This window comes from Grampus griseus (genome assembly GCF_964374135.1).
Source record: "Grampus griseus genome assembly, chromosome: 4".
In the NCBI taxonomy this organism is placed as follows: Eukaryota; Metazoa; Chordata; class Mammalia; order Artiodactyla; family Delphinidae; genus Grampus; species Grampus griseus.
The window spans coordinates 42,415,591-42,436,612 of NC_138997.1; the positions used below are offsets into that span (position 1 = coordinate 42,415,591).

The 21,022-nt window shown below is 37.9% G+C and overlaps 1 protein-coding gene across 1 annotated transcript; it reads right to left on the minus strand.

The window, feature by feature from the left end:
• Positions 1 to 1,045: 1,045 nt before the first annotated feature.
• FGF5 (fibroblast growth factor 5) lies at positions 1,046 to 20,215 on the minus strand (the record flags this gene model as incomplete). Its single annotated transcript, XM_082653205.1, has 3 exons — positions 1,046 to 1,393; positions 12,009 to 12,112; positions 19,855 to 20,215. 3 exons carry the CDS (start codon positions 20,213 to 20,215, stop codon positions 1,046 to 1,048), a joined length of 813 nt encoding a protein of 270 aa, XP_082509331.1.
• Between the last annotated feature and the right edge of the window lie 807 nt (positions 20,216 to 21,022).

The window sequence follows — 21,022 nt, forward strand, 5'->3', positions numbered from 1 at the left end:
GAGGGTCATAAAAGAGGTATTTTAAGCACTCTGGTTTCATAGTGTATGTTTGATGGACAGAATAAAATGTATTCCTCCAGCAGTTAAAGAATGAGGGCAGGGTAGATAAAAGGAGAAGTGAAGGCAAGGCAGAATTAGATATCAGTAAATGCTGCAAACTCAGTGTACTTGTACCTCTAATCCTCTTCCTTATCTCCAACTTTTAATTCCACCAAAAAAGTCCTTATATTTTCTCCTTACTTCCAATTCATTGTAGCCCAGCCACCAAAAAGACAGGATTCCATATAATAGCATGAATTTATACACACACACACACACACACACACACACACACACACACACACACACAAACCCAAGCTCAACATTTGGTGCTGTTGAAGAGAATTTAAACATTTTAAGATGCAAGACTAACTTACATTATCTGAGGTATGGTAAAAAAAAAATAATCACAATAAAAATTAAAAGTGCAATGAATAAGAAAAATGAAAAATAAATCCACATGTTATAAACAGGCTATAAACACATTTATAATTCATAAATTGCATTAAAATGGCTGTTTTATGTCTTATTAATTAAAAATAACAAAAGTAAGAAAATATGCTCAATGCAAGGTACTTTAAAAAAAAACAAAACCCAAAAAACAAACGTTAATAAAATATTTTTATCTGCATCAAAATAGTCTTTGGAAACCAAAAATAAAAATGTATCGTATGCTTTTTCAGGTTGATCTGTAAAAGTCAGAAAAATACATAATCCCCACCATTTAACTTTCTGGAAACAGAGTCCCAGTATGCACCAAGCATAAAGCAAAAGGCTTTATGTCATACTGAACTAAAGCAGTGAGCTCCCTGTATTGGTACAAAGAATTCCAGTTTAGTTCCTATCAGGAGACATTTTTGTTTCAGCCAAACTGAAACAAATGTCCTGACTTCAGTACAGTGTAGTGTAACTGAAGCTGTGTCCAAAAAGTTGTCTTCAGAGCACAAAGACACCTACAGAAACTCCTGAAGGGAAGGCATGGTTTCTCACAAGGCCAAGATGAGTATTATCCAAAGCGAAACTTGAGTCTGTATTTCACTGTGTTGGGACTTCTCCGAGGTGCGGAGAGGGGAACCTTTGGCTTGATGGGATTAGGTGGCTTTTTCTTTTCAGGAACAGTAACTGTGAAAGAAAGTTCTGGCTGCTCTGATTGCTTGAATCTTGGCAGAAAGTGGGTAGAGATGTGCTGAGGTTTAACACGGGGGCTGCAGCCCCGTTTAGCTTTCCCTCTCTTGTTCAGGGCCACGTACCACTCCCGCCCCGTTTTTTCAGTTCGGTGTATTGCTGAGGCATAGGTATTATAGCTGTTTTCTTGAAATCGCTCCCTGAACTTGCAGTCATCTGTAAATTTGGCCTAGGGAATAAAAGAAGAAGAGGAAATTCAAGTAGTGATAATATGTTCAGCATGTAATAAAATGAGGTCTTCTACTGTAAAGAAAAAACAAGAATTCCGTTGACCCCTGCCCTCCTACTCCATTCTCTTTTATAAAGACACATTTGCTTCTTTTAGAGTTGCTTTAAAATTACTATTTTCGTTTCTATATTCCTACTTTATTCATCTTTGTAATGCTGATTTCTGTTTATTATGTACAATCGTGAAATAATATCAATGTATATAAAAGTGATAACAGGAACTCGTATATTTAAATTCTATTACTCTTTCTAATTACTTTGATATTTTTAGTTAAAAAGTTAACTTATAAGATTTTTCCCCCTCTTAAGCCATCAAGAAAATAAATAGTTCTATATTATTCAGAGGAATGGGGTCATATTATCCTTTGAAACAAGAATACATTTTTCAATCTTATCAGCATGCTTCATGGTGCTGAGAAAGGGGTAGCATATGGCCCTATTAATATTGCATATGTTAGAGTTCTTTAGGAAAGAATGTATCTTCACACAGTGATACAGGAGAGTATATTTGATGGCAGGAAGAAAAAAATTACCTTTGGAGTCACTAACAATACTTCAGCCAGATCTCTCTCTCTCTCTACACACACACACACACACACACACACACACACACACACACACACACACACACACACACACCTCTGCCCTTGAAATGCTCACAGAAACAGTGGATTAAGCAAAGAAGTAGACATCCATCACGATGCAGCTTGATAAATGGAATTATGACAGCGGTATGCAGAGGATACAATGATAGCATAGAGGAAGGGCATCTGAGAGGATGGAGGTAGCAGGGAAGAGGGCAGGAAGTCTTCCTAGAAAAGCTGACTTCTGAGCTGAGTCTTCAAGTCCGACAAGGTGTGAGCAAGGCAGGTGACATGAGAAAGGATTTCAGGGAGCAGAACTGGTGTGTTCACAGGTCAGCAGGACAGCACTATAAGTAGTTCAGTGTGATTTCCACTTAGGACGCATGGAGAAAGGAAGAAGAGATGAGGACGACAAAGCAGGCCACAACAAGCTCTGAAAAGGCTGAGTTTGCCGTATTGAGGAAATTGAATGACCGCAGTACAGGGGAAGCAAGTGAGAATGTGTCAGACAGACATGCAATCAAATGCCAATCCTGCCAGTTGAGTTCTCAGCTTTAGGCTCTTTATCCACAATCCTTGCAACTGTAGGGCTATTGTGAGACTCAAAATATTTTTCTAAGGAAAGGATCTGGAGCTTTTATCAAATACAAGATTCCATAGCCCCCAAAGAATTCAAATCCCTAACCTGGACTAGACCAACATGTTTCACAATTTCAGGGAACACCATTTGTATAAACGTCCTGGGCTTAGAAATACCAAATATCTTGACTCCTATATAAGAACACTACACATACACACACACACACACACACACACACACACACACACACAGAGAGATATGATTCTTTCTATATCAAACCAAGAGGTTCTAACATGGAATTAAAAGTCCTTTAATTCCCTTGCTTTTCTAATAATGCCAAACTTTCTTCTGCAATACAGATCCCAACGCTGTAATATAGAAGTCTGAACATTGCAAGGCAGTTTACACAGAACTACTGTTGATGGCCACGTGGAATTTTTGAGTTGTGCAGGGTACTGACAATATCAGGAGACAACCAGTTTCAGAGTATTTCCAGCAGCACATTTATCTTATGTACGATAGTCTATCCAGGTTATTTACATTCGAGTGTAGTTCAATCAATACAGCTCTTTATTTGGAGGCTATGAAGCTATATACCCTGGACTGGGTCTCTAGCAGGCTGTAAGCCGCTATTTTAAAGAACCACTGCCAATGGCTTTCTCTCATCCCATCATAACCTACAAGCCCCTGACCAGGACAAGGGTGCTATGTTGCCATTCCTTTAGAAGAGCACACATTTATTGTTCCTTATTTTTTTTTAATTAAAAAGTCTTTCTTACAAGTCAAACATAGATTTGTCTGCTTAGCTCTTGAAAGGACTTCAATGCTCTCCCATTCAATTAGATAATCCCAAAGTTTTACTTTAAAATAAAAGCTATAACCATCTGGAATATTTTCTGCTACAGAAAAGACCAAGCATTTTAGAAAGGTGTGGGAGATTTCACTAAAAACGGTAGCAGGTATATTTACCCTGCCTCAGATTTTTTTCCTAAAATTTATCTGAATAACATTTTTAATGTATAATACATTATAGACCTGACTTCTACCCTTGTTTCACACACAAAAAATCATTTTCCTGAAATAAAGATAGCAGTGATTGCTTTATTCAATTTCGACAGTTAGATTTTTTTAAGTGTACTGCATAATTTAACCTTATTTTTTCCTTAATGGTGTCAAAAAAAAATAAAGAAGGAACATGTCTTTTTTAATTGATGTGGCCAACAGACACACATGCGTGTGCATGCACACATACACACACACACACGGTATATTAACCTATAGCAATTCCATCTTACTGTCTTTCATGGGGTGAAAACCTACCGATGCCACCCCCGAAAATTATTCCATCTGAAAACTTTCTCTTTCCCCCTCAAGGTTCATGTTCTAAGTTCTTTCTTAAGAGAAGACTTAAAGAGGATGGCTGTTCAGGCTCTAGATTTTTCGAGGGTCACCTAACTGTCACATGGGATAGGGATGTTCAGAATTCTGAGGACCCACATTACTTGCTGGCCCTCAGCCATTCCAAACCCCACATTAAAACAGGAGTGAAGGCAGTCAGACTGTTTTGGATTTCTTAATTGACTTCTAATTTAATATTTTGTCTGAAAAATTCTTCCAGCTATGATGGAACAAAACCATTTGAAACAAACATAGTGAGTTTTTCATCAGGAGATCTGGTTTCTTCTGGAGGGATGGACTGTCCCTGTCAGTATTCCCGGCCCTGTTCAGACAACACGGCGACATTAAGCAGTTCATCTCTGTCCCTAATGTTACGTATGAGGCATCTTCACAACAGAGTCACCAAGTAGCAGAGCCATTTAAATATATTGACCATTTACCATTACACAATTTTAGATAATAAACTTTCCAGGTTACTTTTAATTTTTGAAATCTCCTTTGAATTATAAAAAGTGCTTTAGCAATATATATACTTTTAAAACAATAGAACTGGATTATTTCCCTAGAAAATGGGAAGGAGATGTAAAGACTTTATCTACAGTTCAGCTGTGAAGTAGAGAGGTAAATCTAATTTCAAATAAGCTATTGAAATCAGAACCCCCATAACTTCCACCCTACCACCATCAGCCACTACAACAAACGCATTCATTAAAATGTTCGTAAAGAGCCCCTATCTTTGTTTCAAACTCAGTTTTTTGTGGATTCATTCCACAGATATTTATCGACTGTATATCACATGCCAGACACTGTGCTGGTTGTCACTTTTACAATGAAAAACAATATAGCCATGGTCCTGCCCATGTTCTTTGTTGACTTAAATTATCTATGTTTTCCTCTATAATTTCTCCTTGATCTTGCAAGTGTAAAAATAAGTTATAGTCAACAAGCCATAATTGCAAAACTACCAAGTTTAAACTGGCTGATTTCTACATAATTTAAAGGAGTCTTAACTGAAAAACACAGAAGAAAATGAAATTAAACTACTTTTGCCTGAATATGCAAATGCAAATTATTCAGAGGTGGGGCAATATAGTGCTATTAAATAAAACAAGAATTTTGGGCTTAGGAGGATACTTTACCTTGATTCTACTCATCTCCTCGTGTGATGAGGGCACACAGTGAATATTTAAAAGAAAGGTCAAATTCAGTTCAAAGAAAGTAAAACTTTGTGATATTCCAGAAAAGACCGATTCTGCTTAATTAAAATCTGAAGGTCAATTAAACCAGAGAATTCTTTCTGAAACAATATTTTTAAAAACTTTCTAAAACCTCTTAACATAGATTTGTTCCTTAGTAAACGTGCTCTATGATGATGGAGAATATTGTAGCAAATGCATTGAGGCTATGCCTACAAGTCCCGATTCTCATTACGTGTGACTGAAGAAGTAAATACGCATTGTATGAAAGAGGTATATAAAGAGGATTGAACTTGGACTAACAGTAGTACCAACCCTGGAGTCTGCAGATTATTTAATCATTTAATCAATTTTACTTCTTTATTTCACTTTGTTTTCTTTGATTTGCCTCTTTCTCTTGAAAAGCTTTATAAAGTTAAGAAATAATTAAATATAAGCAACTAAAATGCTATTATAGACTATATAATGTTATTAAATAATTAAACTATTATTATAGACTGTAACGAAAACAATTAAAGACCAGATTGTGCTCTAAGCAAAGTTTTCTTGCTGCCTGCATCCCTACACTTCTTGTTCCCCTGCCTCCTTTCAATGCATTTTGGTTCCCACCCCTAGTCTCACCAATGGGACTGCCCGGGTCAGGTCCCCTAAGCCCAGGCTGTTTTGTATGGCTGTGTAGGATGTGCCCAGCACAAAAGCACCCACCTTTGGTGGTGAGTGAAGGCTGAAAGCTAGACCCTGCTCCAACTGCTCCCAAGCAGAGAACCCCAGAACAGAGCAGCATGCATGTACAGGAGCTGCCTCTTTCTCTTTAGTTCACAAGCCTTATATGGGTCAGTTGATGTATGACCATCTCCAGAGCATGGTCATACTTCCTGCTTGGCACTAGGTATCTGGCCATTCTGTGTCTCAGTTCTTCATGCAACCAAGGGAATATACAAGTTGGATTTAAATCAACCTGAGGTAAGGTAGTCAAGAATGTTAGCCACATGATTTCTCCTCCTCTGAACCTCTTGAATTTGACTTCAAATTACTCAGGGAGCCAGGTCAAAATGCAGATTCCCAAGGCCCTATCTCCAGAGATTGTTTTAGTAAGTCTGAGCTGAGACCCTGGAATCACATCATTAACCAGCATCCTGTGTGATCTTGATGCAGGTGAGGTGAGAACCACACTTGTAGAAACATGGTATAAGATAGTTCGCTGTCTGATGCTCTTAATAGCTCAAAAAAGCTGGGCTATTGAGGGCTACCATGTGCCAGGTGTTTTACATATATTATTTCATTCTTGATATAATTCCATGACTATTAGGATGTTATTACCTGATTTTCCAGACAGAAGAGTAAAGAAAAGAATTAGTCTAAATCCCCTCATTTATCACGTGCCAGGGTAGGCCTGTGACTTAAATCTCACCTACTGATTCCTAGATTCAAACTCTTTCAGTAACACTGTACAAACCCAAGGCATCTCCTAGGTTTCTATATAGTCCTACCTGCCCTGCAGTTGCTCCATATTAAAATACTGATGAAAAACAAGTGCCATTCCCCCAACCATCTAAGACGTAGAACACCATCTCTCACTTTAGGCTGAAATGGATCTCTGAAATTACAAGTCGATTCATCACAGGCAGATTTCCTCAATAAAATAAGCCCTCTAACCAGATTTACATAGTGTGAAATTAAGAGAAAACTGACATTTACTGCAAAGGTAGAACACTGAACTCATTTTTTAGCCTAAATTACTAGCTATTCAGTTTTACTATGTAAATTGAAAGCTCTTAGAGGGCAAGGCGAGTTTCTATTCAAGGCCTTTATAGAGCTCAGGGTCTTGACTGCAAGAGTGGAGTGCTTAATAACTTATTTTTTTAATGATGATGATAACCGTTACTCAAGATTCCGTTTCCCCTTTCAATAAACATGCCCAGCTTTAAGGGCTGCGGACTCATCCTCACTCTGCCCCCAGCTCAGGAAGTCTAGTCCAGACTCTCATCCCAGGCAAGCCAGCTGGCGCCCTCTGAAACCAGGAAAGGAGGCTGTTCTAGTCCTTGCTTAGGGCTGATCAAGCACACATTCCATGCCTATTTCGTAAACTCTGCAATTAGCTTTCCTTCCAAACACGATTCCCTAAAACCCTGAGAAACAAAAATAATTCCACCACGTGCTTCTTTCTGTATCTTTAAAATGAGCTAAAATGTTTTTCCCCCAACAGGCAATAAGTGAACATGCATACTTAATGAAAAGACTGAAGAATTCATGATAACCACCTTTTTCAAGATTGAGATTTTTTAAGGGGAAAACCACAAGGCACAAGAAGGATCTTAAAAAATTATGAGATTATGACCATTGGAAATCCTTGCCTCTTTAAGATCTTGAACCTGGGAATTTTGCTTTCAAATTAGGTTCCTTGGAAAAAGGAAAACCCAGAAGAAAAGGGGCTACTGTATGCAAGATGAGTTTGGACCTAAAGAAAAAAGGGGCAAATAATAAATGGGATTTGTGGCTGGTCTAAATATCTGAGGGGGTCACAGCTGCTTGACCCCAAAATCAGAAAGTATTCTGAGAGGAGATAGAGGATCATCAAACAGCTGCCTGAGAGCAAATTCAGGAAGATCTGTTCTAACATTAAATGCTGAATACTTTCCAGGAACTATTCTAAGTGTTTTATACATATTATCTCATTTAAAATGCTCAACTATCACCATGTATTTTTACTTTAATTTTCTTCCATGTATAGCTGATAAAACCAAGGAATAGAAAGATTAAGTAAAATGACACAGTGTATCTCAAGTAGAATGACACAATTGAACTGTGCTCTTCACCACCACACTCAAGACCTTCTACACTTACATCTGGACACACCTCAGATAAATCCAGAAAGGCTGCCTATGCAACTTTGGATAAAGACAGTAAACCTGAGGAGAGAGCACAAACAGACAGGCAGGCAGAGGTAGAGACCAAAAGAGAAGGGTGCTCAGCCCCACAAAGCACCGCAGTCTGGGAATAAGTCGAGAAAGAGGATACATGCCACAGTGAAGGCTCTGACTAACCCTCATGGCTCTTGGGGAAGCAATTACCTGCTCTTACTCTCAGTGATTCCCAAGGCATCTCGAGAAGAAGACCAGACACCTTCATCCTTGTAAAGAATGCTGAAAAAACCCTGCACACTAGGAATTGAAATGCATTGTCTACTTAGGGTCTATCAGTCAAGGTCTTAAGGAAAGCTGCAAGGAGATTACTATGAGTATATAGGTGGACTGAGTGCATGAGCAGAGCACACCGAGATGGCTGAAGTTCAATGAAAACTTCTCTTACCAAATTAACAAACTTAGCACACAAAGGAAATCAGCATATATGTTGCCTAAGTTTAAACTTTCTGGCCTGATAATAGTGTTTACCATCTTCCTGTCCACTGACAATGAAGCATTTCCTAAATGAAGAGTTTCTGTGAACAAAACAGATCTCTTTTCTGTTCTGAAAGTACATCCTAAAAGGGGTTCCCTATGCAACTCATCTTCACACTGAATAACCAACATTTATAAAACTGTGTGACAAGTTTTGTGGTGCACACATCCCCTCCTTTCTAGACTTTAAAATCAAGTAGGAGACACAGAAGTAGAAGGGGAAAAAAGATCCTCCAAAAGGGTTTGGAATGAGAGAGAGTGAGAGAGAGAGAGAGAAGCAACCAAAAATATTCTAAGGATGAACCACAGTATTCATTCTTTAAAACGTAATACAAAAATATTATTAAAACATACAATTAATAATTCCTATAAAATAATAGCTGAAAACAGTGTAAATAGTTCCAAATGAAACAAAATGCCTTCTTTCAAGCTAACTTTTCCCTACCAAGTATTATAGCATTTAAAAGGAGAGAGAATTTTTGAATTATGTAATTCTGGTTCAATCAATTGTTACCTGTGGTAACTTAGGAAAATATTTAACATCTCTGAGACTATTTCCTCACCTAACTATGTAATGAGATAATGTGAATGAAAGAGATTTTAAAGAAATATGCAAATCTTTTACCTCTGCCAAGTAGCTAATTTTTAATAGTCTCATTGTTACTATAAAAACGAAGTTGAAAATCTCCTATTATCCATGAGTATTTCTCAATACGCTATAGGTTTACTTTCCCCAGAATTATATGACTACTTTAGATTTATAGTTTATATTTACTTTGTAAATAAAACCCTAAAGTTACTCTTTATTTATTTACATTTTTTTCTAGTTTTATTGAGATATAATTGACATACGACATTGTTTAAGTTTAAGATGCACAACATGGTTTTATATACATATATTTTTGAAATGATTATAAAGGTATTCTTTAAATGCCTCTGCACAATTATTAATTTAAAGCAACTCACTAATCCTAAGCAACATTTAATCCTAAAAGTATAAGGGGTTTTAGCATTTTTAGTGGTGATGAAATTTTGTAAAAACCAAAACTAAATCAAATAATTATATTTAAAGCTAGCTATAAGAACAATTTTTCAACATGTTTAACTAGAAACTGAAAAGAGGAAAGAAACCATCTGGCATAAAACTAATAATGGTTAGAATTAATACTATTTCAAAATTCAACTTCCTTAAAAATAAATCACTTTATAATTTAATTAGGTTTCCATCTAGAGAAAAAGTGCTAATAAATGCTAAGAGAAAGTGGGCTTGGACAAATGGTTTATAAAGAATCCACATAATCGTAGGGCTTAATTTTTTATCTACAATTCAGCTCAAAGTCATCAGAATGACTTTTATATCAAAGGGCTTCAGTGAGTGACAAGAGCAAGGCTTGCTTTGTACTGTTTAAAAGTCATTATTCCATGAAATAACTTTAGCCTGCCAAGATGAGAAAGAATAACAGATGCTGTTTTTGCATTATCTGCATTATTTCGGCCAGCCATCCTTAGACATTTGGGTCAAGTTTCTGGAAATTTGTTACTTGCATTTGACAGAGGAATCATGTAACCTAACCTTTCAGTTTGACCTTTCTAATTGGCATCCATTTGTAGTACTTCGCTTTCTGTTGCAATTATCCTTAAGCTGCCCCAAGGTAGTCTATTTTTTTGCATGTACTAAAGCATGAATCAGAATATTTAAAAAATTAAGATTTTCACCCAAAACAAGCAAACCAATAAAAGACAATTTCTTTTTAGGCATTGCATATTGTTATGATGCTTAGATTTTGAAGGTGTTTCAATCTTTTACCACCTTAAAGTAGATCGAGGAAAAGTTATTCAGTGTAGATGCATTTGATCATTGTTTTTTATTTTGTATGTGGATTTTTAAAAATCAAATATTTTTTAAAAAATAAAATGGCATGTCCTACTTTTCCACAGCAATGAAGAACGTTTTCCCTTAAGATATGTAATAAATTAAAGAGCAATTATTTTATGAACACTGTATTGTGGTTTACTAGAATATAGTAACCAGCTCAGAAGATGAAATAAGTAAATCTGGTTATAATGCTTGTAATGGATGATCAGAGAGGTTACCAAAGATTTCCCATCTATCTTAATAAACTGAGATTTTAGTAGTTTATTGTATTTAGAATATATTTAAATTATCATTCAATAATAGGTAATATTTATTGGGTACTTACAAGGTATTTAATATTGTTCTAACAAGCTTTATATACATTATCTCATTTAATCCTCAAATAACTGTAGAAATAGCTTGAATTCTACTGTCTCCTCCAAGAGATATTAACAAACCACATTTAGATGCTAGAGAAAGGAAAATTGAAAGTCTTAAACATTAAACCAAGTGAAATTCTCATTCAATTTTTTAAAGGTCTGTAAAGAAGAAATCATAATTAGCAAGTTCCAATTGATTGCACTCAGTTAAAACTTCCTATATACTTCGAAAACTGGAAAAGTGATATTTCTCCAATTTGTTTAATAAGAATTAAAGTGAATAAGGATTAAAGGAGTAGCTTTAAAGAAGAATTGCTTTTTAAAATAATTTAACATGACAAAACTCAGTACACTACAAAAAAAGCATAAATCACTTTTAAGGGCTGTGCATACTACTAATACTAATAAACAGAACCTGTGAGCGGGAAAACTAAGCTAAATATATTTTATTATCTTTAAAACATTTTAATGCTTCCCAAGTAATGAACATTTTCAGAACAAAGCATAGAAATCTATAATTTGTAAATTGATTACAAACTGTGTTAAGTGGGCTGAAGAAATTTTTAAGAGTGCAAAACTAGTCTTCATAGTTTTAAGAAGTGTTTTTGATGCAACAAAAAAACAAGATGAAAATTTCTCAAATGAGTCAAATTAAATTTCTCTATTAAAGGTCAAAGTCTTCTCACTATTTGTTTCTTCCCTCCATACTTATTAATATGAATATACGTTACATTACTTAGACTCCATTTTTGACATCATAAGTAGCTTTTAAAATTAAGAACATGATCTACCGAACACACACACACAACCACCATAAACATGTAAATTAAAAACATAGTATTTCCATAATATTTCTCCTCACTTGGACCACTTTTAAGAAATAAATAATGGCAATCACTTAGAAAATGCTGTTTTCAAATACACTTACCCTTAAAACTTTTTGTGGATTCTATATTATCTTCTCAAGTAAATAAAATATTTAAACGATTACTTACAAAAACACATACATTTCTCTTGGTTTAATGTACATATAATTTTACAAAAACAAAAAAACATTAAGTTCTCTGGGCAAATTGTCCTATCAATTTGGAAAATCACTTCATTCCACTTTACAAATGTAAAATCTCTATAACACCTTTAACAAATACAAAGTGGTTCTACTTACACTTGCATGGAGTTTTCCTTTTTTTGACATCGCTAAAAATTTGTTGCTGAAAACTCCTCGTATTCCTACAATCCCCTGAGACACAGCAAATATTTCCAAAATACCTAGGATGACAGAAATCCCAAAATAAAACACAGACTCTTCTATATACCATTGTGAAGAATTAAATTTCTATGTAGATTGTCTCCATTCTTTATCACTGTGATTTTTAAAAAAGTATTTAACATCTTTATTTTTTGTGACATTTATTATGTAAAAGAAATAAAAAGGTCTAGCACTCAAGTATTCATTTAAAATAATAAATTTCAAGGTTCAAAAATTTGTGCTTCATTAGTAATTCTTTTTCTCCTTACAAATGATAAGTCACTTTTAGTAATCAATGTTTGACAGTAGAATCTTTTCAAGTTCTAAAGGAATGGCAAAGACTTTTTAAAATGTTTTACAAAACAGTTCTCATGCATTGTTTTTCTGTCAGAGATAATACAGTACTTTTAATATTAAAGCACAGAAGATGGTACTCAAGATTAGTATAAATCATTGGAAGCCTTGAAAATAATACTTATTTACATAAAAGAAATCCCTCTTCTCAAATGATCATAATACAAATCGATAAATCAATATATATCACACTCTATCATTTAGTGACTTGCTCATTTAAAGAGTATACATAAGATACTGAAAGCAATATAAATAATCTGAGACTATTGGCTCAGTGAAGTGTTTGATGGATTATGGTTTGAGACATCTTGCATTTTGAGTGACTTTTCTGGAAAAAATTTAATGAGGTATTTATTACGTTATTGTTTATATTTGGCATTTAGTAGTCAGAATTATCAAGTCGATGTCCCTCTGTCTCCTTTAATAATTTGAAAGTCCACATCCACTGGGTCAAGAGAGTCACACACCACAGTTTAGAGTATTTTAAGAAGATGAAACTCATAGTTTGTATATAATTGGGATTCCTGCCTGTTTACCATAAACTTGTATTAATGTTATATGAACAGAAGAAAAGCATAGAGCTTTTTGTTAATTGCCTACAACAAAATGCAAAAAAAAAAAAGGACAAAATAATATGGTTCACTAAAGCTAAAAAAGGACTTGTCCTGGAAGAAAGGAAGGAAGCAAGCAAGGATGGGAGGGAGGAGGGAAAAAACATCTCAACATTTCAATCTGTAATATTTTGAGTACATATTCTAATTAGAATATGTCAATAGGACTATGACAAATAGAGAAAATCACCAGGTTTTCTTAAAATAGCAGTCTCCCCCTGCAGTATTTGAAGTACATATAAAATTATTCAACTTACCAAATGCAGTGTATTGTGGATACACATATATATAATACATGTAAACACATATATGAATATCGTTATAGAGCACTTATGTTGAATAATGCGACCTAATACCTATAATTGTAGCAAATACTGTCGCTTATTTATTTAACCTGATTTCTTAAAAATAATTAATCAGAAAGTTTGTGAAGGAACTATTGATCTTGTGATGAGCATTCTTAGCCTAGAGTAAATAAAACACATCTCAAGAAAACTGCAGCTACCACTTTATTAGTGGATATTTCTTTAAAACAAACCCAAAAAAATCTAAAAACTTGGAAAGGAACTACTTCTGCTTCTAGGAAGACACTCCTAAAAAAAAACTGTCTCAAAAAATTCTTTCCTTCAAAATGTTTTCAAAATGCTATTTACAATAGATTTTGCTATGCAAATTATTTGACTGTGATGCATACCCAAAAAAGATTTAAAAGCATTATCATTTTATGAAATAGTAGCAAAACACACAGAATCCTTTGTAAAGATAAATTTACTACACAATGTAGTGCTGTAATAATATTATTAATAAAACATGAATAGAACATCTGATACAAAGTTATATTTCTATCAAAATTACAGAATGATATTGAAAAACAGCATTAATGATTTTGGATATTTCAGAGATGGGAGATGTGATTGTGAATACTGTGTAAATGTCTGTTAAAAAATGAGACAGGGAGAACATGAGAAATCATCTATGTGTAGAATGACAGCCACAAAAGAGACAATGTGGAGTTGGTAGAAAAGGAGACTTGACCATATGTTTCCCCCAATTTACTCCTGGTTCTGCTTTGTTAAAGGTTTTTTATACCATTGTCTGGAAAATTACCTGGTTTTGTAAATGAAAATCTATTTTGTATTAGTGGGAAAAAAAATACATGGTAGCATAAAAGATAAAATTCTCATTAAGCATATATGTTTGCAGGCTATCATTTAAGAGGTCAAGACAAAAGGACTCTGTACATACTTCTTTAATGGGAGCATTGCTTTGCTTATGTAAACTATTGGTTTCTGACAACATATTCTATTTTTAAGAAAGACCCATTTTGACTCAACTTGTTTCCCAATACACTGTACATTCTGCATGTATCTGTTATATAAATTTGCATTGTAATAAATTTTAAATATGGGGAAGATGAAATAATATATGTGAAAGTGTTATTTTATTACATACTACGTGGTTTCTTTTCTTGTAAGTTCCAGTATAAAAAATGATATAGTGCCTGAGAATGAAAAGATTTTATAATATTAAGAAAATTATACTTAATTGAAAGCTTAAAAACATACTTTTACATACATCATTCTATTTAAAATTATGAAGAATGCAGGAAAGAAAAAAGATGAGATTAGATGAAATAATTGTTTTTTTTCAAATAGGCAACTTTGGTATGATGTTCTAAATAATGTAATTATGGTGTAATATTAGGAACCTTGTTAAGATCATAGTTTCCAAAGTAATTTCAACAGCAATTTCATGATGTCTTTTTTCCTAGAATATAGGAGCAGATTCTACAAGCTCCACAATTTAACCTCCTGCCCCCGCTCCCCAAAAAGATCACAGGCCTATTGATTTTTCATGCCAAGTCTCAGTAACTCATTAAAGAATTCTAAGTATTTTAAACCCATGTGCGTTAAATCACACGTATATAAATTCCAGAAAATATTTCTCTAAAACTGATTTATTTTTTCAATTTCAGTAATTTCCTCAGTAATAATAAATTTGATGGGAATTTACAATTCACGTGGAAGCCCAGATGGTATCCCTAAGCAAAATTGTGGAAGGCCAACTGTGTCTCACAGATCATAGATAGTCAATGAATGTTTGCTAAATTGGATTGTTTCTTTGACCTTCTCACTACCTCTCTTCCTTTTCAGGACACCCCATGTGTACACATGTATGGACACATGTCTTAGTACTCTCCTGCTATTTTGGCCCTCTACTGCTGGCGGAGTGGGGCAGGGAGAGAGTTAAAGTGCAAGTGACAATGTGTTATCTTTCCTAGGGTGTTCACATTTAAGAGGATCAAAAGAAAAAAACAGTGCTTAACTGAAGGAGTTATTCTCTCTTGGTGGAATTTTGTGATTGACATCTAGGTTGAAGGATGCAAGAACTCAGTGTCTCTCAGATTATACACTGTTTAATCCACTTACTTACAAGCATAAGTATGTGTTACAAAGTAAAATTATTCTGGATATAGATTTTCTTACTTAGTCCCCTCTAGAGTTTTTAATACATTAGGACTCTATCAATGATGGTTGATACAATTATGTAGACTTCTCCTTTTTCGCTCTTTTCTCAGTGAATGAGAAAGATATACAGATATTCCATGTATTCAGAAGCTATCAACAGCCCATCTGAAAAATCCTCAAAGAAAAATGATTTATTTTTTAGATGTTGGGGGTAGGAGTTTATTAATTAATTTATTTATTTTTGCTGTGTTGGGTCTTCGTTTCTATGCGAGGGCTTTCTCTAGTTGTGGCAAGCGGGGGCCACTCTTCATCACGGTGCGTGGACCTCTCACTATCGCGGCCTCTCTTGTTGCGGAGCACAAGCTCCAGACGCGCAGGCTCAGTAGTTGTGGCTCACAGGCCTAGTTGCTCCGCGGCATGTGGGATCCTCCCAGACCAGGGCTCGAACCCGTGTCCTCTGCATTAGCAGGCAGATTCTCAACCACTGTGCCACCAGGGAAGCCCCAAGAAAAACCATTTAAAACTGAAGTTTCTCTACTTGTGCTCACACAGCAACAAATATGCCATGTCTTTATCAAATCTGAGTCTTGAAATATCCAGTTTAGTAGTCTTCATTGATTAAGTTAGCAACATAGAAATTTCCTACTTGAGTTTTTCCATACAGAAGATAGAGATTCTGGTTTATTTAGGCTTTGGGGACTATATAAAGTTTGACTGTACATTAACATCAAAATTGATAGTGAATTCAGATTTTTTAAAGTTAGTAAAACTGAGGGTTTGGTTTAGCCAAAATACATAATTGGAATTTCTATATTTTATGTAAACAATTTGGCTTTGTGTAGCTATAGCCTTAAGCTTTTGCTCCCTAAATTGACAATTACTTGATTGCCTATTCTTCAATGGCCCAAGATAAGCAAACAGAAGCATTGTTTTGGAATTAAACTTGAAAGCATAGAAATTAAAACAAAGTCTTTGTTTCTATTCAGTAGTGGGATTTTATCACCTATCTTGTCTTGCCCATCTTTCTTCACTCTTCCCTAGTATTTCCTTATAATAAGAGTTTATGTGCAATGAACTTGATTCTTTTTCCTGTCTTCAAAACCTGAGATAACTACTGTATAAGAGAAGCTAGGAATATGTTAAGTGGTATTCCTTAACTAAACAAATTATGTTTCAAATCTATGGTCAGTGTACTTCTGATAGCCAAACTAGAAAATATTCACAGTTTGCAAAAATTTTAATGTCAAAAGATAGTTGTGAAACATATATTCCAACATATATTTATTTCTTCTGACAAACATTACAGAAAATTATTAAGTTTAAAAGAACCTGTTAGAATGTTTGGCATGGCAAAGTTTTGACTCTTTACAGAAGTAGTAAGCTGTGACAAAATAATGTAAGTTTTCTATCACTGTTAACTCACAGACCGTAGAATTAGGTGATGAGGTAAAACTCTGATGTATTCTCCATGATCCTCATGGTCCGAGCTCGCTCAGTTTCTCTTGAGAGACTTGGACAAATGGTTCCTCATCTACTCTAACCAACATTCCATAAACAACTCCGGAGGTTACATTATGTATCAGGAAAGCATCAAGTGCTATCTACAAAGAGGTATATGACCAACTGCAATTAGCAGGTCCTGTTTCTCTTTCACAGCTACTTAAAGACAGAGATTCATTTTAAACTTCCAAATTACTTGCTATCCTTTTAAACATGACGTATTTCATAAATTCTTCATGGATCTATGGTAGCGAAATCTTATGATATATTATTGGACATTCCAGACATCACAAAGCTGAAAATCACCATGATTTAAACACTTAAATTATACTTTCCTCTGTGAGAAAAACCTATGGAAGGCAAAGGAAAAAAAAAATCCCAACTAACCCCAAAGTAATCAAAATAACAAGCTTGGTGAGCTAGGTATCCTATGTTGGGTACATGAATAAATGGATAAATGAATAAGTGAATGATTGCAAGCCAAGTGAAAGGCACAGACTAAACTCTGAAAGGCTGTTATAAACTGAAATGAATTAGGAAAGTGTTCATTAAATTAAGAAAGTTTTATTTAGGCACTTCAGTTTTGTTTAAGAAACAAAGCAGTGTTTTGTGTCTGTTCTTTGTTAGATATCTTTCAAAGTGGATGTTAAAATAAAATGTACCTTGGAAATAAATACTGGCCAATGTCTTCTTTAGCTGAATGTGTTCTTTGTTGATCTGTTCTCATTTTCCTTTCTATCCTTTTCTACAATTTCCCCTCCACAAGGCCTAAGCTGCAAAAATCTTTGTCTCTTATGGTTTCTTCCAAGAGAAGAGGGTGAATATCTTGGGAATAAGTCTGGTTTTCAGAGATCCCTAGCACACCGAAACCCACCTCCCACACATCATTTTACCCCCTGGGGTCCAATCTGCCCTCCTTACAGGCTAACTTTGGATGTTCCCTTGGGAACACAGAAGTTATCCTCTGTTGAGGCTGCAAGAAGAACAGAATAGAAACAGTGTTCATGTAAGTGAAAGGGGAAAATACTACTAGAAGTGGGGAATAGGGCTCTGATGGCTGGTGGAGGAAAAGAGTTTGGTGGGACAAAATGAGGACAAATGGAAATACTGAACTAGACACAACTCTTGCTTACCCTTAAATCTCAGGAAATTCCCCTTCGCCCTAACTGACCTTGCCTTTTATCACCGAAGATGGTCAGTTGCTTAGTGAGTGTAATGAACCTTAAAACATAAAAGCAGACGCCTCTAAGGAGTGTGTGGGAGGGCCTGGGACTCGCTGGGGCAGACAGGGAAGACCCCTCTCGTGTTTGCTGCTCCAGGCCACCTCGCCACGTGCAACACAGACAGCTGGAGCGGCAGAGCCCGAAAGACTAGTCAGGGGCAGGAGGCTGGCGTGGACCCGCTCCCCTTCCGGCGCGAACCGCCAGCTCTTCCACTTCCAGCCTCCTGAATCCCCCGGAGGAAGCTTGCCGACCAGCCATCCCACAGACGTGCATACCTCCAACCCTTGTCGGGGGCGGGTGCCAGATGCCAGCCCCTCTGTGGAGCCCGCGCTCCTCCGGAGCTTGGGTAAGAAGAAACCCGTCGGGTCGTTGGTTTGAGACGGAGAAAGTTAAGTACACCTGGGAGCCACCAGGCTGACACTCCGGAGCCGGGTGACCGTGTGCGCATCGGTATCTCCTGGCCATGTTTCCGCTCTCCCTGGGTGCCTCTGAGGCCCGGGCTGTGCTTCTGTCTGTTGGACTAACCCCGGCTGGAAGACCATCTGGCCCTACGGAGGAAAAGGCCTGCAGAGATCTCCCCAGTCCCGCATACAACCGCAAATCATCTCTCCCCTCTGCTGCCTAGAGGGGCAGTGAGAGGAATCAGAGGAATGGCAGTGATGGTCTGAAAACTCAGACGGGGTGGAAGGGAGGAGAAGATGAGAAAGGAGGGAAAGAGAGAGAGCTAAACTCCGAAAGAAAATTTAAAACTTGGCTTAAAAAAAAAACCTACAAAATTTTCACCTGTACCGAATTAAACCGCCTCTGAATTTCTTCTAAAATAAAGAACTTTCCCCTAATTGTCCTTGGGGACCAAAGGCAGGCCACGCTTCCTCAAGGTCTGGTCATAGTTTCAAGATACTAAAAGGTGCTAAACCCAACTCTGCAATTATTAATTCTAATGTCCATCACGTCTTCCTCTCTAAACGTGTCCAGTTTTCTAGATCACTGTCTTCTTCCAAACAGGGAATGTCTGGTCTCCCGTATAATATACATATATATTCTATATGTATATAATGTGTAAATATGTACGTATCTACAATAGACATATCCGTATACACATATGTATATATACATTATATATAATATTAATTTGGGGTTATGGTAGCCGTTGTGAGGGGCAGTATGTGAGATTTGATTATTCTAAATAAAACTGTTCAGTTATGGGCAGGGAAAAGGGGTGAGCTTTGATGCCCAGTGAAAAATGCGAGTCTGGTAAACAGAAGTTAAACGAGGAGAAAGGAGATTTTTGGTTTTTCTCCAGGCACTGGCTGGAGCTCCTCTTTGGGACCAGGGCAAACTGGAAACAAGGTGCCTGTCTGCGCCAGCCTCCGGGTAGCCTATACCTCAGTAATCGCCATTCCTCGTACTCACGAGAGGGGAAAGTGTGTGCCCGCCACGTAGACGCATCTCCACGCAACCCGCCCGGCTGTTTCGAGGGCCGGCTGCATCCCAGTGGCCGGGGCTCCGGAAGGTGGGCTTGCAGACCAGGGAATCACCAGCTGTCCCCTCCCGAGGCTCCCGCCGCCCGCTTAGGACAGGTTTTGTAGGAGAGCAGGCAACTTACTTAACATATTGGCTTCGTGGGAGCCATTGACTTTGCCATCCGGGTAGATCTGCAGATGGAAACCGATGCCCACTCTGCAGTAGAGGCTGCCGGTCCGGCGCCCCGAGGGGGTCCACTGGAAACTGCTCTGCTCCAAGCCATTTCCTTGACTGCCCAGAGGAGCGCCGGGGGAGGAGGAGACAGAGGAAGAAGAGGAAGACTTCGTGCTACTGCTGCTCCGGCTGCTGCTGGCTCCTCCGGGGTTCCTACCGGTGGCAGCCTGTCCGGGTTGCCCTTTGGGTGCGAGGCGCTCCTCCCCTTGAGCCCAGGCGCTGAGGATCAGGTGACTGAGGAAGAGCAGGAGGAGGAAGGACAAGCTCATTCTTCCAGCCGCGGGGGTCCTAAGTGCATTTTGCAGGGCTGGTTCTGGGCTCTGTAGCCCGCGCGCGGCTGTGTGCCTCTGGCGCTGCCCCCCTCGCCGCACCGGGTGGACATAGCCTTGGGGAAGAGAGAGGGAGAGGGGGAGAGAGAGAGAGGCCACCCGAACGGATCTCGGCGCTGGCACTGGGATATTTATAACGCCAGTGATCTCACTGCTCGGTGCACGCCTGCGAGGCTTCCCCTCACCCGCCGCTTTGTGTACTCTCCGGCCGGTGCGGGGAGGAAGCCTCGCCGTCCCGGGGGCGGGGGTGTGGAGGAGGGAGGAGACGGGAGAGGGTGAGTGGGAGGAGAAGCCAGGCGGAGAGAAGCTGCGCCCCGACGCTGGGCGCGCGCACACCGAGGCCACGCACCCCAGCACTTCTCACGCGCCACACGGCCACCCTCCACTCGAGCTAACGCTGCGCGGAACTCAGCTCCCCGCGAGCCCTGGAGTCCTCCTGGGGCAGTCACGGGAATGGAAGGGTGAAACGTGGGAGTGAGTTCTCGTCTCTCGCACCTCTGCCGCAGGCTTGCGTCCCAGCAATGCGCTCTCGCCTACCCAGGACACAGTTTCCAGGTTCCCTTCCCTTTGCCCAGCAGACCCGACTGTTACAACCCCTGCCCCAGGGATCTCTCGGGAACTGCGTCCCGCCGAGGGATCCCACCGCTGCTAGCGTTTGCGGCCAGGATCCCACCGCTGCAACTGTTCGCAGCGCAAGTTGGAAGGCTTTGATGTGGCGCGGTGGGGAGAAGGCTTTTGTTGCTGCTA